This window comes from Gymnodraco acuticeps, unplaced genomic scaffold (assembly GCF_902827175.1).
Source record: "Gymnodraco acuticeps unplaced genomic scaffold, fGymAcu1.1, whole genome shotgun sequence".
In the NCBI taxonomy this organism is placed as follows: domain Eukaryota; kingdom Metazoa; phylum Chordata; class Actinopteri; order Perciformes; family Bathydraconidae; genus Gymnodraco; species Gymnodraco acuticeps.
The window spans coordinates 9,661,690-9,686,581 of NW_022992351.1; the positions used below are offsets into that span (position 1 = coordinate 9,661,690).

The following is a 24,892-nucleotide window of genomic DNA, read 5'->3' on the forward strand; positions in this document are numbered from 1 at the left end:
AAAAACAAAGATCAAAAAGAAGATTGCAGTGTTATTTCTGATTGGCTCTCAGAGTTTCAACAGTCGTTTTTTTCAAGCTAATAGCAAATGAGTTAGTAAATTATTAGTAACTAGTCAATTGAGATTGTACGGACCCAGTGGTAGAGGTAAAACGCTGCCCCGTTGATTCACCTGACTCGGTCTTACACATTGCACCTTCAAAACATCTGTAACTATTAAATATCTCAAGTGCAAAAATGGCAGCAGAACACAAGGGGAGTCATTTTGGTGTGACAGTAGATAAATAAGAAGTCCCTTTCTCACTCGCCTCCATCTATTTACTGGGGGTGATCTTGTCCAGTCCTGGCCACGTGGGGATGTAGTAGCGAGGCAAAGTGCCTTCCATGAGCCTTTCCATCCATAGCCCCAGGCGGTCCAGCTTGTGGTGGATCTGCAGGGTGGATAAGCTACGGGATCGCTTGGATCTGCGCGGCGGATTGTCATCGCGGGAACTGGACCTCGACCTCCCCCCTGAAGCGGCCCCTTCATCCTCTGATGACTTGCTGTCGATGTCTTCCCCGGTGTAGACGGGTTTAAACAGACAGAGGTACTTTTTGTGTCCGTTGAGTGCCAGCACGTAGCCTGTGTAGTCCATCTTGTGGTTTCCTGCGTCATCTTCATCGATCTGCATGGCGTCCTGGGCGTATTCGAGCAGTGTGTCCATCCACTCGCCGTGTTTGTCGATGTTCAGGAAGGAGAAATGTAGTGTCAGGCTCCTAGGAGAGTGTTGAAAGAATTAATTTGATGAAGTATCGAGAAAAAGGATTACACAAATGTGTGTAAAAGGGATTGTTTATCTCACCCTGTGAAAGAGTAGACCTCTTTAGCGTACTTGCTAAGTAGGATGTTTTTGGAGGCGTTGGTGAGCACCAGCACTATGTTCATGTGTCCTGGCCTCAGCTTCACCAGGTTGCTCATGTATGTGATGTCTGTCAGCTCTGTCACCTCCACAAAATTCTTCTTTGGAGGCCGACTAAAACCAATAAGTAAAATAAAAAGCTTAAAAGACAATTATAAATCCTTCACTGCATTTATATGGAAATTATAATTGTAATCTTGCCTTGAAGCACTACCGTTCCCTGGTGACCCATTTTCAGATTTTGTCCCATCCTTTGCCTTTGGTTTAGTCTGCTTATCTTCACTGGAGTCACTTAAAAACATAAAAAAAAAAAAATGTTTTCCAAACAGGGTTGCACTAGCGTAGAAGAGTAATTATTAAGCATCATTTTTTTTTTTTTAGCTTGACTTTAGCTTTTTTTTTTATATAGTGTCTTACACTAATCCAAGGAAAGGCTGATGTTGCTATGGTTACAGTTTTGGTGGATGGGTAAAGTAACCGACCTGAAGGCCTGGACGACGACAGTTCCAAACAAGATGAACAAGGCAGAGAAGATGAGGGACAGAAGAGGCATCATCTCACGCCTGCAAATCCACACAGAGACACATCTAAAAGAGCTGCTTATTCCATTATGGAGATAAATACAGAAATATTAATATTAGTATAAATCCCAAATAAAGTATATGGCATTTGCCAAACGAATTATGCTAAAATTGCCCTTGAAGTAATGGAATTGGTTGACGGGAAGAGTATCAGGAAGAAGTGTTAATAATGTATATGTCAATGATAAAGGATTGCATCACTAAAACATTTTTTAAATAAGTGTTTTAAACGTTTTCTAGCAAATTAAATGAAAACTGTAGCTCAGCAACGGTTATTCAGTAACATCAAAATCATATACATGCATGTTTTTGGAGTTGCTTAAAACTAAACATCACTACCTACCAGTTGTTATGCAGAATATCATCGATGACTTCAGAGAGGTAATCGTACGATGCATAGATCCATCGGATAACAAACATCTACACAGAGAGATTAAAACATTTAGTAACAGGACTAATGGTTGATATCTAACACGGACAGGCATTGTTAAAGCGCACTGCTTTACTCAAAGAGAGCGTACAGAGGCAAACTCGTTGTTGAGCTCGGGCAGCATGGCGTCATGGACGAGGATGGACGGGTCCTTCTGAAGGCGCTCCAGCTCCTCCAGGAGACGCTGCTTGTCGTCATCGCTGCCATTCCAGGCGGTCACTGGCTTGAACAAGGCCTTCCCTGCAGCATTACGCCTCTCCAGGATCACCACCTGAGGGAAGAAAACTCCCCCTGTTAATATTATTTATGTCCGTACATTTCTCCTCAATTACATTTAAACATAACATTGCAGTATAATTTAATTCTCTTAACGTAAGTAACCGACTGGGGAAATTACATGGTGATTTATTTGTTACCCTGTTTTACCCAGTTCACCTTTAGTGTTTTTAAAAATGTATGAATTTTACAATTTGAATCTAAATTTTTCTCATACTCTGAACTTGAAATCTCCAATTCAGTAGCACTTAGAAGATGAACCATATGGATACATACCTATCTGTATGATGATGTTTGTAAAGAGTGGTTTGTTTATATATCATTTATAGCCATAACATTCCTAAAAACATTCCCGCTATTTGTTTTGGCAGTGAAGTAAAACCCTTCAAATCATAATCTCTTCATCTCAAATCTTTGTAACAATACATTGCTTAGCCAATAGCTTTCATGCATTCTATATATCGAAAAGTGATACCTGTTCGCAAATGACCATAAAAGCTTTAAATGAGCTGAACAACAGCTGTGGTGTTGGTTGAACAGGTACCTGTGCTGGAGACTCTGCAGTGTCCTTGTTCTGCATGAAGATGTCACAGAGAGGTTGCTGTAGCCGTTGATAAACATATGAAAATCTCACTACTTCCTTGCTATTGGTGGAGGCAAAGGAAAGAAACGCCTGGTTCCCAAAAGAAAAAGTCTCTTCATCGCCTGTTATCAGCAGGACACAGTATCTGAAGAGAGGAAAGACATAACATAATGCAAAAGATACATCTCTTAAAATACTTCAAAATAAATGTGGAAATTACAGCATCGAACAGAATTATTTTGGTTCTGTATTTTAATAGTCTCTGACAAAAAAAAAGAAAGGCGGTGTGGTGTAAGATTCTCTTACTTTCTTCTTCTATGAAACTGTTTGACAGGACAGAGCTCATCAAAGAGTTTCTGATTGACCAAACGTGGCACGAGAAGAAATCGGTTGTTTGACATGAACTCATCAATAATTTGCTTTTTCATTCCTTTAGCCTGCAGAGAACAAACATAACCATAAATAAAAAAGAGTGAATGAACCTTTTTGTGAACAAAAGTGCAGTGTATAGATAACAATGAATAATAGCTATCTGCTGCTGTGACTGACCTGTATAATGTCAGCGGGCTTTTCAATGCTCTCTTTGAACACCAACATGGTCGGAGCGTAGGTGTTAATATTGAACTGTTTCTGCAGATCAGCGGTCTCTGAGAGGCCCTGGTCCACATAGCCAAACTGCAAGTAGTCCTTATAGGCAAACGCTGTGAGCTATGAAGATGTAGAGAGAAAGGATTGACATGTGAGCAATGCAATTACTGGTACTTTTCTTTAAAAATAAAAACATAGCCTTTACCAATGATGGATTTAATTTAATTAAAAGATCTTAAAGTGTAACAATAGGCACATTTGACAAACTTAAAAAAAAGAAAATTAAAAAGTGAGTCACATTTATCTTGAGGTCAATAATTGAAGGAATAAACCAGACATAGACTAATACATTTGACATAAAATATATCCTACTTTTGTCTAATGTCTAAACACATTGACTTTTTTTTGGATAATGTCAAAAGCATTGTTTGCCAATTTGCCTTTTTTGGAGATTCTGTGTCTACTCTTATAATACCCTAATTGCTACCATGATAATCCAGATGATGGCACTCTTGAATATCTAACTAATTTAATAATAAATATATTTTTTGTTTTCATTTAAAAGCTGAATATATTTCAATACTAAGTGAAAACGTTTTAACCTTCTCTCCTTGACTGAATTATCGACTCAGATAATTTAGTCTAGTTCATCAAGCAAAGAAAGTATTAATCTTTTGGAGAATTATGGTACCGCTGTATAAATATACTCGTGTTTTTATTTATTTTTCTTTTAATAGTCTCATTTTATTTTCTTGCATATTTTTTCTGTACTGTATGTACTGATATTTAAAAAATTTGTTTGCATATTTTGTGAATCAAAACAAGCATTTCAAACTGCAAGAGCCTACCTTGTAAAGCAGAGGAACTACAGGCACTTGGTCAAACAGAAGCACGTGAGGCTTGTTGAGCTCATGCCAGCTGCTCAAGAACTGCAGGTAATTCTTGTCGGTGACCTGAAGTACACAAAAAGCACAACATTTAACTCGTTTTTTATTGTATAGTCATTAAAAATCAGTACACCTAAATCTTACATGGCCAATATTTTAGTCATCCTCCCTAAAAATGTACTGATTGCAAAAAGTGTAAGACGCGGGGATACGTACCCACTCTACAAGTCTTTGAGGGAGAAGGTCTTCTACAAACTGCCTGAGGTGCTCCTTTGCTACAGCGTAATGGAAAAACATCACTTTGCCATTTATAACTCCCAGTATGGATGGTGTGCGATGAGCGCCAAGGTGATTGGCTAACCTTCTTTCATAGCCAACATCCACCACACCTATCCCGACACCTGCAAACACAGCATTTTCTCAAATATACACACATCAACCTTTTCAAATCGGCCAAAATGCACACAGATGGCCGGGCTGCTCAATAATTCTGCATGATTGACAGGCTATTTCCAAACCTAGAGTCTCCATCTCCTGCACCACCTCTTTCCAAACAGGCTCAATGTGGATGCAGCTGAAGCACCAGTCGGACGTGATCTTTATCAGGTACGGTCTCTTGTAGCTGTCAGGCACCACCTCGTTGACATACTGGTTAAAGTGCAACGTGTACTTGCTGTCAGCAAAGTCCCTCTGGTTCTTGCTGTTAAAGGGAAAGTTGAAGAAGGACTCATCAAAATAAAAGCCTTCCTGGCGCTGACCGTAGCGACCGTTGCCACCGTATGGCTGCGTGTCATCAGTCTGCCCATAACGGTCGTAGTTGGCACGTTTGTCTTCACTGGACAGGATCTGGATTTAGGATAGAATAAATATAAATACAGAAGAAAAAACATAAATATCATGTGCAATATGACCTTTCAATATCATGTGCAATATTTAGATTGTTCAATATCGGGCCCAATATTAGCTTTCAATTTTAGTAAACATATTATTATTCATTTATCTTACTTTCAATGTTTTCTTTTAGGACATTTTGTTAATATTATTTCTTATACACACTGTTTGTTTTTTTCATTCTAATGTTTTGTTATTTTTGATAAATCTCTGGCAAGAATTTCCTTCTGAATTATAAAAATGGTATCTTATCTTCCTTCTTCCTCATGCACATGTTACAGTCTTTTATCACAGCTTACACAGAATATATGATACTTACGGTAACCCTGTGCACAATATAATGATGAATTTGGACAAATGACTAACCTCATAAGATTTAGTAATCTTAATAAACATGTCCTCAGCTCCTGGACTCTTGTTTTTGTCCGGATGCCTTGACACAAGAAGAAGATGCTTATTATAAGAATACATGAATGAGGTTAACAAAACAGGCCAGTGACACTGTACTGTGAGAAATACTACTTACCATTCTTTTGCCAGACGCTTGTAAACCTTTTTGATCTCAGCCTGGCTTGCACTCCTGGTTACTCCCAGGATTTTGTATGGGTCCATCTCAGGCCCAGCAGCATGGGCCACTCCTGTGAGCAGCACCGAGAGGACCAGCACCAGAGCCAGCGGTGCGGACATCTTTGACCCTGCCATCATCGCAGAAACCTTTTGCACATCACAAGAATATTCAACAGTTAAGGTGGATTCATTCTGAGGATGTTCAGGCGTCTGCAATCATGACATTGCCTTTAGCTGACTTGCAAATCCAAAACAGTCTTGTCTTCCATACGGATGTTAGCATAGATAGTAATGATGAAAAGGGATGACAACCGGGTAGCTATATTAAAATGGCATTTAGCATGCTAACTACAGAAGCTAGGCAGTAGGATATGTGTCAACTTACAAGTGCAGAACAGATGATACCGTATCATAATGCAGCTGACATGTCAGTAGGATGTGACATTAACCTTATTCCTCGAGGATAAAAACATTCATGCAGTTGTTTCCTTCATTAAGATTAGTTGCGTTGCTAGCTAGCTATCTAAACGCAACAAGCTCTAAATTCACCTGAAGCAGATGCAGTCAGCCGGTCGTACGTCACATAATTGATGAGCGTTTTGATGTTCCTCGGCTTGATGTGAAGAGACAGCACAGCACAGCACAGGGTGTGTTCCGCAGCATCCCCCGCAGCTCCTCCAGGGCGAGATCACAAACTGCTGCTGATAGGAGAGAGAGGGGGAGGCGCCCAGTGTCGAAATTAATTTGGGGATATTGAGTATTTATGACACCTAATGCTTTATTTGTTTGTGTTCGGTTTAATGCCCGTCGCTCCGTGTTCATGCATTATGTTACGCTGGTATTGCGGCAGCGGTGCGCGGTAAGTAAAATCAAGCGCACCCTGTTTTTTTCTGTAGGTAGTCTCTCAGTGGACCAATCACAGACAGCGGTGATGTAAACAAGGAAATTGCTAATGCAACGGAGAGCAAACAAGAGAAATGAGACAGGAACTTCTAATATCTTTACGGGAACAACGTATAATTTCGCTTTCACAATTGAAGGATAACGACTTCCTCTGTTGTTGAAACAAGATTTTCGGCTTTTATACGACTTTTACGATATTTCTCTGTCTACCTCGACGAATTATTGTGTAGTATTAAATGGAGGAACGCCAAAAGAAGATCCTCCAGCGCAACAGGACCAGTCTGGTGAGAGACTTGGACCCATCGAACCTTTATGATGGTCTTATTGAAAAGGGAGTTTTTACCCAAGACATGATCGATGAGATCAAGGTAAGACAGCTGTATGGGTCACGTCATTAGGTTGCAGATTCATTTACACATTAAGTAGTATTTATTCCAGTGTACAGCAATTAATTTCACATTCTGTTCTTGTTCATCTTGTTCTATTTTACATAGACACCTGCATTAACTTGATCACTTTCAGCATTCTCTGCCACATTTGGCGTATTGTATCTTACATGTATCGTTGTTCACTTATTCTGCCTTACTTGCACATTGTTCTTGCAACATAATCTTGCACTAATTTATTTATTCTCTGTTTCTTCTTGCACAATTGTTATTGTTTTTATTGTTTTATGTCTTATATGTATGTTGCATTGTTGGAGGACCCTGGGATTGTACATTCCATTACTGCACTTTAGCTACTGTGCATATGATCATAAAGCCTTTGGATTTAATTGAATTTGAATTGAGGTTAATACTTTGTGGGATTACTATACAGCACTTATTTGACTGTGGTGTTGGTACACCTGTCTCCTGTCAGAGCTCAGGGACCAGACGTGATCAGGCCAGGCAGTTGGTCCAGGACTTGGAGACCCGGGGGAGTCGAGCCTTCCCGTTATTTCTGGATTGCCTTCAGGAGGCAGGGCAGCACAGTTTGGCAGAGCTCCTTCAGAGTGGAGTTCCATCAGTTCAGCTCCAGCCTGCTACTCCTACCCAGACTGTACGCCCTGTTCTCCAGCCTCTGCCAGTGTGTGAGTGTGTGATACTGCACGTTATTTCACCTGTATTAATGTCACAACACAAACATAACTCTGGTCCTGTAATATTAAAGGCAGACACCACAGGGGGAATAAGTCAAATGTTTAACTATGAGATATTACCATTAATATCATCCAGATGATTATTTCATTTAGGATTTTTTTTTTTGTATAGCAAGTTTTTTTTAAATGTTATGTATGAATGTGTTATTGAGGCATTGTCTTAGTAAATGTGAGCTCATGTTCATATGTTTTCTGACTTTGGGTAAAGTCAGTTTCAAAAGTCTTAGTTTTATATTTTGACATACTAGAGTCGAAGAATTGTACAGAGGGATATCATTTTTTAGATTGCCATGTTTTTAAATTACAAAAATAGTGTGCTATATAGTATATGTTGTGCTACTGAAGTTGAGAGTATAAGAACAAATAGTTTGGGGTAAACAGCCATTAAATATATTTATTTTAAAAATGTACATTTTACAAGACACTACACCTAAACAGAAAAATCAACTAATAGATATCACCATAACACTTCGCAAGTGGATTTCTTACATTAAGACGTGTATTTTTTATATAACTTCTAAAATGTTATGTTTGAATAAGCAAATTAAGCCATTTAGGAGGAATCTACAGCCCAACTACAAAATAAACACCTTAATGTGTATTATGGTGGTTTTTTGTCCATTAATCCGAAAGAAGACCTGTTATGGAAGAAAAATAGCCACAAATCACAAAATGTACCATTCTTTGATGTCTCATATACACACATACATATATATATATATATATATATATATATATGTGTGTTTTTATTTCCCTATTAGCCTCTCCTATGGATGTCGATAAGAACATTAAATATGCTGTCCGTGTTCATCCAATCCCAAGACCCAGTACTACTCCTACTCCATGTAAGCTTTATGGTACATTTCAGTGTTTTTTACAGACTGGTATGTTTATTGATGGTTAACACGTATGCATTCTCATGTCACAGCACCTGAAAGGGAGTACATGAGACCGAGGCCACAAGGCAGAACTAGACGGGATAGTATTCAGGTAAGCAGCATTTATTTATCATGTGCTTATGACCAACAGAAGATACAAAGTTTGGAAGAAGCATTATGTATTAACATCATGTCTCTTTTTTTCTCTACCTGTGTCAGAGCTATAAAATGGATGCCAGCCCATGTGGACATTGCCTCATCATAAACAACGTAGAGTTTGAACCCGAGAGCGAGCTGAGCAATCGCAAAGGCTCCAACATAGACTGTGACAAACTGGAGAGTAAATTCAAGGCACTCAACTTTATTGTGGAAGTTAGGACGAACCTGAAACAAAGAGTAAGGAGATCTCTTCTTTTTCTGTGTATTAGAACTCATGTGAAAATGCATAACTATATATCTAACTGTTATCACTGCATTTCAGCAAATCAAACATGAACTTGCATCTTTATGTAAGAAGGACCACTCCCAATATGACTGCTGTGTGGTTATCATGCTGTCCCATGGGACTGAGGTAAGCCATGTCCTCATGTTCTTTTGTAAAATCAGAAAACACTTTTCTCTCTGGCCTGCTCAAGTTCAAATCCAAACGCCTTATAATGTACGCTCATATCTTTTGTTGTAGGTGAGTCACAACCGATTCCCTGGTGCTGTGTATGGTGTGGACGGACAGCATGTCCCAGTTCAGCACATCACAAACTACCTCAATGGCCAGCATTGCCCGTCTTTACAGGGCAAACCCAAACTGTTCTTCATCCAGGCCTGCGGAGGAGGTAGCTAACGCAGAACATACAGTTAATATAACTCAGTAACAAAGCATGTGTACATTTTCTTTATACTTTTGTTGAACATCATTATATAACAAACTATTATCACTGTTTAACACGTTTAACACCAATTCCAAGAAAGAATAATAATCAAAAGATAACTTGATATTAAATAGAAGGGGGTTTATTAAATATATAACGTAAGTACAAAAATGAATTGGGTTTAGGTAGAAACACATTTTGTTTAAAATGCTCTTTGGAAAAAGTTACATGAAAAAATATGTACCTTTTATTGAAATGGCATAGTCATGTTAAACCTAAAAGAAAATCTGGTATGTTGGAGAATCACATGATTTCAGGTAAAACATGACTGTACCATTTTAAAAAAAGTCTTAAGGCACTCTTTTGTTAACGATTAAAAGAAGATTTTCAATGGCAGAAAACTGAGCAAGATTTATATAATACAATTTGTTAAAACAAATATTCTGAACTCTGATTTGCATAAAAACACCAAACTAAACTATGATATTAGACCGGTATTACACCCTTTATAACTAAGTGCTCTTGCACCCTGTCCCAAAAACAAAAAACAAAATAACAAATGTTTCTAAAATATTTAATTATATTTTTGAATCCATAAGTTAAACTTGTTGTTGCTCTTGTGCCGCAGGTGAAAGAGACACAGGCTTTGAGGTGTCCCCTGACGAGGTTGAACCCTCCCACGGTGGAGCGGATGATCAGACGGACGCCATCCCAATGTCGTCCAGCAGCGACTCTCTGAGCATGTCTGATGAACCAGATGCCAGAGTAACGCTGCCCACCCCCAGTGACATCCTGGTGTCCTACTCTACCTTTCCAGGTGTGTGTGTGTGTGTGTGTGTGTGTGTGTGTTGCAATTATTCACCTGATTTATAACTCTAGAGATACACTTGCTTTGTATGTCCTTCTAATGCCTTTTGTGACAAACGCAGGTTATGTTTCCTGGAGAGACACCCAGTCAGGCTCCTGGTACGTGGAGACACTCAATGGTATTCTTGAGGAAAATGCTGCTACCGATGACTTGGTCACAATGTTGATGATGGTGAGCTTTTTACCATTTAGAGCTTTTTAAATTTCAAACATGGACACATCTGATTGTTGTTTGTGCTTTTTTTTCAGGTCAACCATGAAGTCTCTCAAAACTCAGCAAAAGGGCTCTACAAACAAATGCCTGGTTCCTTTAACTTCCTCCGCAAGCTTCTCTACTTTCAAACCCAAGCATAGCGGCAGAGTTCCGCTTTACTTTTCTCAGTGTCACGTTCAGGAAAGGAAAGTTTACTTTATGGATGTAATTTCAAAGATTCAAAGGGTTTATTGTCATATGCACAATAGCTAGAGTGTAGTTGTTGGTAATGGAAATCTAAGCCTCAGTCTCCTCAAACAATGCAACATACAATACACTTGAGACATGAGAAAGAAAATAGTGCAAATAACATCATTGTGCAATTGGGATTTCTGAAGTGTTTTTACAGACACAATCATGTCTTAGTGTACATTTCTATTGTTTGTCATATCTTGCAATGTTTTTAATTGTTTTAACTTTTTGGGTAATGGTGTAGAAAATATTTATGTACAGTGAAAATGTTCTCCAGTTTATAGGCTTGGTGTCTTATTGACACTAGCAGCTGTCGAATTGCAAGAGTAGACAATCAACATGATGTTTAATTTGTACTCTGCAAATTGATATTAAAGACGTTGCTTTCTTATAAATGTTCATAAACAAATGTGAAGTTATGTCTCTTCTAAAATACAACGCACAAATGAATGGAAAGTTATTTTTATCTTTATATCTGTATCGCTACCTATTATGCAAAATCCACTTTTTCATGTCTTTTCTACATCAACATGTAATGCATGAAAGAGATTCAGAAAGTTTCAGGAAAAAAGATTCTCTCTCTTTTTGTCCTGATCCATTTCTATAAAAACCTCTCTGAAAATGAGCTGATCAGATTTTGGCCACTTTATGATGTCATAACTTTTTTTGGCTTGTGTAACCATTAGCCAATCACCAACCAAGGGAAATATAATAATCAGATGTAGGCCGTATCAATTACTGTACAAATTAAACCGGGATAGACATGGGCAGCAGTAAAAGCAGAGCAGATACATAACAATGTATTGAGCATTGGGTTTTTATAAGTTATGTAAGTATTTTTGTATAATAATGAGACTATTTTAACACAATAGCTATGGTAGATGGTCTTTCAGAAAATACTTCATGACAAACTTTGTGAATCTATTATATCTCTACACTGCCACCATGGGTCACTATAATGTAAAAATGTTTCTAATTAATTTCAAGTCGCTGATTTCAAATCAGCACACAGCTTTAAACAGATGTTTATCACTTATACCCTGAACAGCCTCAAAGAAACACTAACATGGTTGTAGACAATTTTCACTTCTTCATATTCTAATATAAAGTATAATTCAGTTTAGGTCTTAATTCTGGACAATAAATGAAATCACAATTAAATGTTTCCAATTATTGACAGTCTTCGAACGATAAAAATAACTTTTCAAAACGTTTACACATAAATAATGCTAAATCTCCTATTTAATACTCTTGATTTGATATTGAACACTTCATGTGATTTACTTGTTGATGCAAACTTCCATAGTTGGTTACTTAAGTAAATAACTCCTCTTAGTAATACTACCTAAAGGCTTGGTTTGAATATGATAATGACGGTGTCATCTAATTCTAACTAAAGTGATACATAATAATAAAGCTTTATTTGTAGAGCACTATTCATACACTAGGTGTAGCTCAAAGTGCTTTAACAAAATGGAACACATCAAAAATTAAACAGAAAACAAGAAATTCAATTCAGGTCAAACATTAAGACCTTTTTGAGCACAACATTACAATTCAAGGAACACAAGGAGTTAAAAAAAGGTATTGTTGTGGAAATATTTTCCAAGACCCATAACTTTGACCCAGCTTATCAGTTCAAACTGTCCTGACTGAGCACACACACCTCGTAACCTTGGCTGCTGTGCTCTCAGTGTTCTGTCTCCCTGTCCCTGCCTGTTGGCGTCAGCTGATAGAGGTGTTATGATTCTATGTTGTTATGCAGCAGTTTGATGATGTTCTCAGAAATAGTTAAATACATGGGTCTGAGGTAGAGTTCTTTAGAATTGACGTGGCAACTCACCCGTGCAGTCTCACCGGGACTGCTGTGACTTGTGATGTGAATGCTACGGCCGAAACTCCAATAAATCATCAGTGTTTTGACATCAAAGCTACTGCTCCTACCGTGTCTCCTTCCTGAGTCGGTGACTCCCACTGCATAGCTACACAGAAGTTTCCCTTACGATTATGATAATAAAAAAGTCAAATGAAATAACTAATGATCCATAATGTCCAACAGATAACCCAAGAGGCAAGAGGCAAAATAAAAAAAATATCTCTTATTTTAAAAGACTAAGAAAATGTCGTAATAAAAAGCTATGTCTTCAGCTGTCGTTTAAAAATGATTTTATTTTGGGTGAATTTAGGAATATTTTTGAAAGCCTGCTTACGAGGACCTTAGGGCTTGTCCAGGGACATAAAACGACAGAGACTCCGTGATATATGAGGGTGCCAAACCATGAAGAGTAACGTAGCTAAAACAGGAGTAATGTGCACATTTTTCTTGTTTTTGATAAAAGCCTATAGCAGCAGAGTTTTGAATAAGTTGCAGTCTTTCAATTGACTTTATGGGAAAACCTGTAAAAAGAAAAGAGTAGTCCAACCTACTTTAAATGAATGCATGAGGTGTGTCGGTGTCTTGTTTATTTAAAAACAGGACGCACTTTGGCAATATTTCTTAGAGAGAAATGTACAGTAAAAGCAACTCTGCGGAGCCACCCATGCTTGGCACAATCTGGTTCTACCAAGATCTTTGTTTTGACAAACTATTGCATTCCAAGTATGTTTTTGCCCTATGTGTCAAGTCATCATGGCGAAAACATTGTTAGGCTGTAATCTGAAGTTATTTTTCCTACTTCCTCTTAGCCTCACATGTTTTAAAAACAAGTCCTGCACATGAGGGTTGCTTGAGAAGTCGCTGTTAGCATACTGAAACCACAAAAAGATCACAATAAGCGTGTAAATGTGTCAAATATAATCTGATAAATCAGCAGTTTCTTGTCTGTTTGTGATACATTTTTATTATAACTTGATATCGAGGTAACGATTCAACAGAAAATGAAAGACATGTCTGTGCTTAAGCAGAGCTCCACCTCAGTGGCTCTCTGTGTCTGATGTTTTTCTGGGTCTTCAAGGAAGTCCAGAAAACAAAAATAAGTGCTTGAGAGTGTTCAAGGAAGACAACTCAAAATAGCAATACAATAGATAATCATCAGTTTGCAGGAACAACCATTTAATTTATGGAAAAGAGGAGGAAACTGAGAAACCTGTTTAGCCTAAAATATGTTTCAGTTTTTCAACTAAAATCTGTGTCTCAACCCAATGAAAACCCTTCCTTCCTTATAAGGTGTTCATTTGTCATACCTCCATGCCATATAAAGAATGTCAAATGTTTTGTATAAAAGGCAAGGTCAGTTCTTCACCTGGCAGAAAAAGCGAGTCACCATCAGTCCTGCTATCTACGACTAGAGCTTCTAGAAAACATGCTTCACTTCAGAGTCAGTGCAACCCTGCGTAAGTACACAGCCGACTAATGACTAAAACAATACTTATGTGGGTTTAAGTAAAATACAAATTATAATAGATGCTATCTTGATAAAGTAGCCAAAGTATTTCTTTAAAAAAAATATACAGAGTATAGATTTATATATATAAATATTCATATATATAAATTATCTGTAAAACCTTAAAGAAAAATCGATGTTGGGCTGACACCGTTTCACAGTGATGTTTCTTTTGCAGTTCTGGCAGCAACATGTTTGCTCATGATGAAGACAGGTAAATATCTGAGGAGGTGTGATAGCAACAGTGATTGCATTTGTTTGCTACAAACAGTATGAGGTTTGAACACACTCAAATAACTTCTGTCATTTCAGTGTTTGGCACAAAGAGAGTAACCACCTGTGGCGACGTCTACAATGTCCATCGCCTGAGCTGTGGTACGACTTAACTCTTTGTGTACACTGTGCAAAAATCATACCCACAAAAGCAAATATAAGGGATGGGATTTTTCTTGTTTCTTAATTTCCTCAATTACTGTGTAAAAGATACTGGAAGGATCGTTGTGAAGTATGCACTGTATGGACGCAGAGACAGCAAGACTTGCATTGAGGGAAGACCTTATTCACAGATCTCAAATACACACTGCTCTCTGGAGGGCACACTGGACATCATCAAGTTGAGGTACACATTTCGTTTAATATCATATTATCATAGGCATTCTAATTAATGTATTCCAAATGCAGTGCCTTAAATGTTTACTTTGATGACATTTAACAGGCAGTCATGCACTTTACTAGATGCAGCAGTTCCCTACTACTAATTTGGCTGATCGAAGTTGCATAAAGAAGTGGAAGAGCAAAGATATTTGACTGAATTGACGGAACAATTACATTATACTGTATATTAAACAAGAGTTTTACACTCTCAAGTCCTAGTTTCACATTATATATTGCACCTAAAGCTTGGGGTTGAAGATAAGTCCAGGTTACTACATTATTTACTCAATTTAACTTTAGGTGTGCTTTTACTCTGCGCTGAAGCAAACATACTCCTAATTTGTTCCCTACAGCTGTGACGGCAAGACGGAGTGTGAACTAAACCCAAGAGTCTTTTCTAAGGATCCCTGCTATGGTACCGCCAAATACCTGGAAACCACCTATGACTGCTTCCCAGCAAGTGAGTCACATGTCTGCATTAAACTAACAGTAAAAACAAAGCTTTATAAAGTATCACCCCAGCCACAAACTGTTCTGTCTGCTGCCGTCTGGCAGGCGGTACCGCAGCATCCGGACTAAAATCACCTGACTCAGGGACAGTTTCATCCCACAGGCAATAAGACTGTTAAACACCTGAACTTGAAACAACATCATAACATTAATCTGGCTGCTACTTAGAAATTATTTATCTAATATATCATTCCAATCACTTGCACTATTTCACTTTTTTACAATTTTTCCATTTGTATTTACTATTTACTTGCACTATTATTTTTTATGTTTATCTGTTTTATTGTGTTGCACTGTTGGAGGAGCCTGTGACCTAAGATTTTCATCGTCATAACTACACTGTAGCTATGCACGTATGACCAATAAAATCCTTGAACCTTGAACTTGAACCTATTATAATGTGATGTCTGATGTGATTCAATCATGTTATTTTGACAGTTAACTTTGATGCATGTGAGGGCTCTTTGGCACACCTCCAATGCGGTAAGAAGCCTAATGATATTCTCAATACATCTATAAATCTACATTACAGTTCTGTCATACGTTGCCAATTGTCGTGTTCTTTTTGACAGATGAAGGAAAGATTATATTTATCTACGGTGCTAACTACGGACGCCATGACCGTACCACCTGCTCTTACAATCGGCCCACTTCCCAGCTTCAAAGAATCGACTGCTCGGACCATTCTCGCAAAGTTGCTAACATGTAAAGCTGCACAGCCTTTGTTAATATAGGGAGAACTATTTTATAAGCTTCATAACAATAAACATTTGCATTTAAAAGCAGCTAAAAATGCAAAAATAGGAATCTGCAAAATATTTAATGACATACGATACTTGCTGATTGAAAGGCTGTGATTTTTATTTGAACCTATATGAAATATCTTTAGGTTTACACCATAGACTGTATATGTGGGTGTATTCACTCATGTCACTCTCCATCCACAGCTGCAATGGACAAAACAGCTGCACTATCAGTGCAACCAATTCCGAGTTTGGAGACCCTTGTGGCGGCACTTACAAGTACCTGGAGGTTACTTACACTTGTGTAAGTATCTCAAATGTCTACAAAGTGTTGCTACCACACTTCTGAAAAAAAGGCCAATTACTAAAACCTAAAAGACAATTTGACAGCGATGAAAGCCATCACGTTTTATGCTGTCCGTTGTTTAAAGTATTTGTCTGAAATAATATGTATTGTTCCTTGCAGATCCTACAATCTCAGCAGCTTCCAAACAATTAACCTGTTAACATAATGAAATGGCAGGCACATCACAATAAACCCCATGGAAACGAGAAGGTGCATCTCAAAGTGTTCCTCTTAAATTAATAAACATGCATTGAAAATAATTTGTCAATTTGTTCATGTGTTGTTCATCATTTATAATTATATTAGAATACCAATGTAGAGTAGTTTCACCCATACAGGTTGTGTTATGGTTTCACGTTTTGATGGATTGAAGTGATTGAGCAGTTTGTGTTCCCACATTGCTTAAGAGTTAGCATTAGCACTGTAGCTACAGTACAATGGCTTAGAAAAACGTAGACGTACAGACACTCAAGCTAAACAGCAAACACTGTGTGGTATATGAAATAAAATGAAAGAAGGAGTACATTTTTTGCAGCTGCTTAAAGGGTGACTGCCATTTTTAAAGTAATATTAGTATCACCAATAAGTTACCAGTCCAAAAACATTTTTTATTTCACCCACAGAAAACCTTTCCTCATTTGGTAAATAGTACAAAAATGTTGATATTTGCTCAATGTTGACATATTGATCATGCTTTTGAGAAAGCAGCACTAAGGATTTATTAATATATAACATGTGCTCCAAAAATGTTGTCCATTAACCAAAGAGATTCGTAAAAAAAGGATGTAATGTTGTCAATCCTTTGCCTTAATGTCCCACATCTTTAATCTGTTCAATTGAGATGTAATGCAAAAATGCAAATCATGAACTGATTTTGCTTGTTTTTTACCTTATTTATTAGTTTATTTAATTTTTCCCTAGGAATGTGTAGGAATGTGTAAGTTTCGATGCTCTTCTTCTTGCATTAAAACAGCCTTAGTAGTTTTGGAAAAACTAAGGATTAAATGAAAAGGAAATTACATACCATTTATTTTCCTTTACTTAATTGGAATTGTAAGTCTTGCTTTGAATGCTTTGGGGTGATTTTAATAGGATGTATGGTGTGGACTGTTAGGCGGCAGTGGGCTACTCTTTAAGGGATATTTGGTTTGTTTGTAGGGTTGAGAAACGTATCCACAGACATTTACCTACATTAGGTGTAGATAATGCTTCAGTTCCCTGTTTCAAAAGAGCTGTGAGTAAGCTTCATTTCAAGTTCGCACAGCAACAACCTACTGAGGCTATGTGTGGTACAAATGTTCAGAGGAAAGCATGATGTGGAATGCAGCATGAGAAGGGACACAACTATGAGGTTAAGCAACTGCTTAAATAACAACAACATTTTGTCAAAGAAACATTTATTATGTATTTAGATACACTAAAAAGGTAGGGTACTAACAGAACAAGACAAAATCCTGGGTAAAATCAAAAATGACATAATAAGAGAAAATGTGTTCTTACATCGCTCCCCTGAACTATGCTAATAAAGTGTAAAATGCAGTTCTGTTTTAAACATTATCCAGTTTCAGAACATGCTGTACAACCAGACACTTACATATTGATATGAAGTGACTGATGTTTTTCTGGTTCTTCAAGGAAGTCCAGACACAGAACAAACAGCAATGAAACAAAAACATTGTCAGTTTGCAGGATCCTCAATCAGGTTATTGTAAAAGAACAGCACCTGAACATTGTTTATTCTAAAAGATTAAGACATTGTAAATCAATCAAAAATCTTGGTCTCTTTTTATTGTGAAATGTTTTCGACATCAGACAGTGGAAGTCATTAGGCTTGTTTGAGACGCGTTGCGGCTCGCCTCGAAAGTAGACGAGAATAGCCGATCGCAGCCGGGGGAGGTCTCAAAAAGCTCGCCTGAAGTCGGACAGCTCGGAGTCGGCTTCGTCTTCTTCTTCTTCTCTCCGTTTTTTGGCGGATTGCAAACAACTTTAAGGTGCATACCGCCACCTCCGGAGTCGGCTTGACTCGGTTTGCATTTATAAAGAATGCACACATGTGTTTAATCGTTAATGTCAGATATGCAGTGCTTGAATTGGAATGAAAAAGGTGCCAGTACTCTAAAATCAGCAACTTTTTCAAGTCAATTTTATATATACAGCCCACAAACAAGAATTTGGCTACTATAATGCTGGTGGGTTTGTCTCTTTACTACTGTATATTTTAGAAAGGTTCACTGTACTTAACATTTTTTATGATAGGCAGCGGATATGGCTAAAGCTCAGTAAGGTCAATATTAACTGAAAATATAGCAATCAAAGTCTAGATCTTCTGCTGAAGACACATGAAGCAGAGACCTTTCAGGTGAGAGCCCCTCTGGTGGTGTTCAACATTAATGACAAGGAAACAAAGCTCTGGTCAGAAGCATTTTTTATAAAAAGCTTTAACAAAATTAAGTATTTCTGTACATTTTGAATGCAATCTAACTTTCCAACTCAGAAAACGAAAAACGAAAAAGTGCCAAAAGTCTTCTCACATGGCTGAGCTGCTTTGCAATATACTTCACCACTGAAGAATACAAATATGTATAAAGTAAACTATGATGCAATCTAACTTTCCAACTCAGAAAAATGATAAAGAGCATGAACAAAGAACATGTAAAAACAAATGCAAAATTTGCACAATCTAAAATGAGAAACTGTAACTGCAAGTAACAAAGTCTGAGCCATGGTAAAGAGTTACATTGAACACCAAGCTGATCAGATAACTCCCTGGTTGGTCTGAAGTCCTTCTATCTCCAGGATCTGTACAAATCGGCACATTATGCCAAAAGTCTTCTCACTGGGTGAGCTGCTTTGCAATATACTTCACATTGTTAGAAAAGGCTCCAGAAGGCCTTGGGGACATCAGTATCAGGGGCTGGAGCTGGACAGGCTCTTTCATCAGCACTTCTCCTTCCCTTTGCCAGCCAGGACCTCACATACTGTTCCGGATTGAACTGTCCTAGTGATGGTCCATTACATTTAATGAAAACCAGGCTGGACAGTCGGCTGACAGAGAGAGCATTCCTTTTTGCAGTAAGGATATCGTTCATGCAGCTGAATGCCCGCTCACACTCACTAGTGGAGACAGCGATGGTTCGGACTGCTTTCAGTAGAGGCTCCATGGCAGCAGGTGTACGGGATGCCCTGGTTTCCTTGTATTCGCGAAAGCCCTGAACAGTCTCTCTTCTGTCCACTTTCAGCACTTCGCACAAACGTAGCACCTCTACGTCCCCATACTGTACGTCTAACTCCTCTTCAGGCCAACTTCCAGGATGGATAACTTTCATGTCCTGGATTAGCTGATTGTCCCGGGCCTCCTGGCCATGTAATGGGATTTCTCTTGTGCTGACATGAGAGGAGGTTGTGGAAGTCATTCTGTGTCTCAGATTCTCTACCATACTGCGGAAAAACTGACCTGCATGAATCTGTACAAGCCTGCCATTCTCACGCAGGGCAACACCCTTGAAGGACTTCTCAGCTAGAGCTGTATGAACTGTAGTCATGTGTGGGCCAGGCATGGTGACCATGGATTCAAAAACTCGTATTTCTCGAGTTAAGAGCCTATCTGCTGTAGGCAGTGTCATCTCTCTTTTTTGGAGTTGCCGAGAGAGGTCGCTGAGCTCTGTGAGCGCATCGTACATCAGTCCCAGATTGCTGACAAACGTTGCAGATGTGAGCACATCATCCAGGCCCTTGTACTTTGCTCTGTCTCTGGAATCCCTGCTCGTGTCGTTTGCAGCATTTGTGAAGTGATCATGAAGCACTCGGTAGTTTTCCCAGACTGCTCTGACGCTCCTTTCACTTGAAGCCACCCAGCGGATGGACAAAACACGCCCTATCACCAGGAGACGCTGTCCGACTGCTTGCGCACACTGCGCTAACTGCCTCTGATTTTTGGGGGAGGCATGGAACAAGGAATAGAGTTTGTCAAAAAAGATCTGGAAATGACTGAGCCCTGAGACCTCCTTGACCACATCCCCAACTGCCAGCTCTAGACGATGATTGGAGCAGTGCCACACAAACAGGCTTGGGAATTTACTACACAACTGGGTAGCAACGCCTGTTCTCTTCCCTAGCATGACTGAAGCCCCATCAAATGCAAAAGAAACGAAACACTGACCTAAAAAGTCCTCGTTAAAATCTCTTCCAAGACACTCCATTAACGCCTTTGTGATGTCATCAGCCGTTGTTCCATCCAACTCGATCAGCTCCCAAAAAAACGTTTCGGGCTCAGCATCAGCTAATGCTGAGCGTAGACACACAACAAGCACCGTTTTACCACTAATAGTGGTAGATTCATCGACCAAAACACAGAGTTTTCTTTGGTTTTCTGTAATGTCTTTTGCCATTTTTTTCTTCAGCTCATGAGCTATGTGGTCGATGATTTCGCCACAGGTTTTATTGGAGTGCAAAACCCTGCCCACGTTCAGCCCATTCAGTTTCTGTACATTCAAATCAATTGGCATGTCTGTGAATGGCCGGCTATGTTTGCCAATTGTATATGCCGTTCGAAAAACTCTGATAGTGGTGTCTAATTCAGATTTATGCATAGACTGCACTTGATGTTGAATAGTTTCACGTGAAGCAGATGTAAGGATGTCAGCAGCTTTTACATGGGCTTGTGATTCTTTATGTTCTTTGATTTTTTTTCTCAGGCTAGCTTGTTGTTTGCCCTTGTCAACACCGAAATGAGACACTGCACACTCACCCCATTCAGTTGACAGTTTCAGTCCTTGTCCAGTGTGTATTCCCAAAGATTTGACATCTCTGCATATCCGACATCCTAGCTTCTTATCTTTAAGAAGGAGCCATGCATTGGTCTTGCAAAAATATTGCACCTGGTCCGTTGTCCAGCAGTCAGGTGCATCGCTTTGCCCGGTGTTGGTGGTGGCAGTTGAGCCAGCAGCAGCTAACGTTAGAGGCTCTGGAGGAGGCGGCGGAGCTAGTGCTAATGCTAATGCACTAGAACTTGGAGCAGGAGGATCAACCAAAGAAAGCTCCCCATCAGACACAATTTCCAACACAGGCACAGCATTCTCTGTATTTGAAGTTTCTTCCGGCGACAACCGCTGTCTTTTTGCACTTTTATTAATCCACGCTAACATTTTAGAAATGCTAATTTGTGACGTGACTTGCTTTCCTTCTCTCGGGGGCGTGCCTGCTCTGTTCTATCACTCTACATAGCCACCCACTGGGTGGGAGTTGCACTGCATAAACACAACACACGTGCATCTAGGTATGTAAATTGTAAAGCATTAAAACATGGTTTTACTAACAGTTTTCAGTATGTTGTTACTTCGGCATTATCATTATTATTATTATTATTATTATTTTGAAACGTGTATTACTATTAAATCACGGTCAAATAGGTTAATTTTGACATAGTCGTTTCCACCACAGTATTTACATGGAGAAGATAAGCCCCGCCCCCTCTCCAGCACGTTCTGTTTGAATGACAGGAGTAAACAGCTGACAGCCGCTGTGAAACTCCAGCGGTTAGAGCGATGAGAATGTCCGTTCGGCACCTCATGACGCATCTACTGAGTACCGGGCGGCTGTATATATATATATATGGATGTATAATAAGAACGGCGGGAGAGTGTTGAGTACTGGCACGGTGCATGAGTACCGGAGTACCGCCAGCATGCCGGTACTGAGCAAGAAGTGCCGGTACTCCATGGGTCAGAACCAGAAGTGCCGGTACTGCGTACCGGTGAGTACCGGCCCAATTCCAGCACTGGTTTTTACTGAAATGATCAAATAAAGTCAACATTTCAGTCTTTACTGAGCTGTGTGGGGTTTGTTCAACTTTTAAAAGATGTTTGAATGGTGATATACACAGTGATAGATGTTAAGGGTCCGTGTACTTTTTGTCAGTTTGATTTTTCGTTTTAAACAAAAGCCAAAAAACGGAAATACCAGCCTTTTTCGGTTTTTTCGTTTTTTATTTAAAACGAAAAAACGGGAAACCAAAGCCGTTTTTACGTTGTTGTTGTCTGAATAAAAAGACCGATAACGAGAAAACCTAATTAAAAAAAGGTAAGTGTACGTTTTGTTAGTTTGATTTTTCGTTTGAACCAAAAAAATGAGAAAAATGAAAATACCAGCCTTTTTTTGTTTTAAATCAAAAACGAAAAAACGTGAAACCAAAGCCGTTTTCCTGTTTATGTTGTCTGAATCAAAAACGGATAACAAGATAAAAACGGTCTGATTTTGGTTTTTGATAACAACTTCATTCAATGTTCCGTTTTGTATTGAAGAATGAAGAAATGCAGTCCGCTTGACCGGAAGTTAAAGAACATATTTCAAAATAAAAGACACGAGGCTATAATGGCAATGCTGTAAAAGACCCATAAGTCTGACGACCCTTGGCCCCCCTGCTTCCGGCACCCATGCTGACGAGGATACGTTTATTTCTGCATTCACATGCAGATATGCGTTTATAGAGATTAATACAAGTATGCAAGCTCTGTACATAATTGTATTCCTTGACTTCCGGTTTGTACTGTGTTGGCAAATCCAGTGTCCAGCTTGTCGCTGTGTGACAACGTCATGTTTGTTGCATACCTGCAAGATTTACCTGTGACAAATGTCAGCGATGTGAACAGAACTGTCACCCTACTTTCACCTGCACCCAGCAGCAAGCGGGAGAACAATATATCATACAGTTCACACAGTAATGGAACAGTTGTTAAGCATTATTTTGTCCAACTAGTCTCTACATTATGAATTTGATGTTTGTCTAAACTGCTAAGAAGCTGACAGCTGAGTTAGAACAGAAAGACATGCAGGCCATCACTAGACGCTCAAAAGAGGAATGTGTGTGTAAGGCTTACATGAACTGAATTGAAACACTGTCCATTAGTTGATTAATAAACAAGACATTCAAGTCAAAGTTTTAGGCATTTTCATTTGTAGCAGGCTGTAAATATGGACTATGAATGAACACATGCAATGTGGAAACACACAAATAGGTTTATTCTCAATACTCATAACAGTATCAGACACAATGACTTTACTGAGAGTGAAGATGACATGAACATAGTTACTGTATGGTACTGAAGACAACATACAGTATATTGCATTTACCTCTTCCTCTAACTCTCTCTCCAATATTGGCCTCCATTGTTGTGCACAACAAAGTGTTCAAGCTCAGGTTTCTAAGTGATATCATTTTTAACATGTGCATTCTGGGTGCAGGGTTAGTAGGGCTAACCCATATCTGTTCAATCAACCCAGTCTCACGGCATTTCGTGTTCACCAACACGATTTTTAATCTATTGATTTGTGTTCACCAACACGATTTGCCCCTTTTTTTCGTGTTGCACAGCACGATTTTAAAAGCAATATATTATTTTCTACTGCCTGCAGCACGTCATTAGGCTTGTTTGAGACAAGCGAGACCTGCGCAGACCTGCGCAGTTGCGATCAACGTCTTGCTAGTGCGTTGCATGATGGTTAGTCATTTTGTCCGACTTGCTCTGGAGGCCCGCCTACATGAGACGTTGAAATCTCGCGGGACAAAGACGACCGCAGCCTTGAGAGCGAGGCGCGGCGAGGCGGCGCAGTTCCTCTCCACGGGCTGCGGAAGCGAAATGCTTGATGGGAAACGACTCGCTGGTTTGATTGATTGATTGAAAAGTTTATTAACAGCTTGTATATTGGGTACAGTACAGTACAGCTCAAAACATACAATTGTTAAGGGGATGCAGACCAGAGAAAGACTTTCGTCTTGTTTACATCAGGGTCCCCCATTTCCAATTCATCATGTCATATAAGACATATAAGACATATTTGACATACAGATGGCTTATTTACAATTTACATACAGGTGTTTTTTTTTACATACAGATTGCTTGTTTACAATTTTCATTTTAGATTTCGTTCTAATACAATGCTAACCGGACATTTAAGACATACCAAGTCTACAGATATACAGTTAGTAACAGAGTCTAAAATGCGAGTATATACATAGATGGGGGGGGGGGAGCTGTCCATTGAACGACAGGTTGAGATTTGTACCATTATGCACAGTGCTTGCATACTTGTATTGATCTCTATAAACGCATATCTGCATGTGAATGCAGAGATAAACTTATCCTCGTCAGACTTCTGGGTTCCAGGATTTAACTTTTACAGCATATCCTCGTGTCTTTTATTTTGAAATATGTTCTTTAACTTCCGGTCCACCGGACTGCTTTACTTCATTCTTCAATACAAAACGGAAAATTGAATGAAGTTGTTATCAAAAACCAAAATCAGACCGTTTTTTTAATTAGGTCTTCTTGTTATCCGTTTTTTGATTCAGACAACATAAACAGGAAAACGGCTTTGGTTTCCCGTTTTTTCGTTTTTGATTTAAAACGAAAAAAGGCTGGTATTTTCGTTTTTGGTTCAAACGTTAAATCAAACTAAC

General features: G+C 38.8%; 3 protein-coding genes across 4 annotated transcripts; 2 read left to right on the top strand and 1 right to left on the bottom strand.

Moving 5' to 3' along the window:
• Positions 1 to 207: 207 nt before the first annotated feature.
• LOC117542042 (dnaJ homolog subfamily C member 16-like) lies at positions 208 to 6,579 on the bottom strand. Of its 2 annotated transcripts, none has more exons than XM_034209492.1 (15): positions 6,087 to 6,579; positions 5,661 to 5,848; positions 5,501 to 5,567; positions 4,762 to 5,089; positions 4,460 to 4,644; positions 4,205 to 4,309; positions 3,318 to 3,476; positions 3,075 to 3,205; positions 2,730 to 2,913; positions 2,001 to 2,180; positions 1,823 to 1,899; positions 1,381 to 1,461; positions 1,100 to 1,189; positions 842 to 1,012; positions 208 to 755 (listed from the first exon to the last, which is right to left on the bottom strand). In XM_034209492.1, exons 2-15 carry the CDS (start codon positions 5,837 to 5,839, stop codon positions 314 to 316), a joined length of 2,379 nt encoding a protein of 792 aa, XP_034065383.1. In that variant the 5' UTR covers positions 5,840 to 5,848; positions 6,087 to 6,579; the 3' UTR covers positions 208 to 313. The 2 variants fall into 2 exon arrangements, with proteins under 2 accessions (XP_034065383.1, XP_034065382.1); XM_034209491.1 differs by having other exon boundaries at positions 6,251 to 6,578.
• LOC117542043 (caspase-9-like) lies at positions 6,528 to 11,210 on the top strand. Its single transcript, XM_034209493.1, has 10 exons — positions 6,528 to 6,972; positions 7,466 to 7,676; positions 8,507 to 8,590; positions 8,674 to 8,735; positions 8,843 to 9,019; positions 9,105 to 9,194; positions 9,306 to 9,453; positions 10,118 to 10,306; positions 10,419 to 10,528; positions 10,606 to 11,210. Exons 1-10 carry the CDS (start codon positions 6,841 to 6,843, stop codon positions 10,708 to 10,710), a joined length of 1,308 nt encoding a protein of 435 aa, XP_034065384.1. The 5' UTR covers positions 6,528 to 6,840; the 3' UTR covers positions 10,711 to 11,210.
• Positions 11,211 to 14,036: 2,826 nt separating this feature from the next.
• Positions 14,037 to 16,697, top strand: LOC117541896 (L-rhamnose-binding lectin SML-like). Its single transcript, XM_034209200.1, has 9 exons — positions 14,037 to 14,134; positions 14,363 to 14,398; positions 14,497 to 14,559; positions 14,668 to 14,803; positions 15,192 to 15,298; positions 15,787 to 15,831; positions 15,921 to 16,053; positions 16,296 to 16,395; positions 16,558 to 16,697. Exons 1-9 carry the CDS (start codon positions 14,104 to 14,106, stop codon positions 16,588 to 16,590), a joined length of 684 nt encoding a protein of 227 aa, XP_034065091.1. The 5' UTR covers positions 14,037 to 14,103; the 3' UTR covers positions 16,591 to 16,697.
• Positions 16,698 to 24,892: the final 8,195 nt, after the last annotated feature.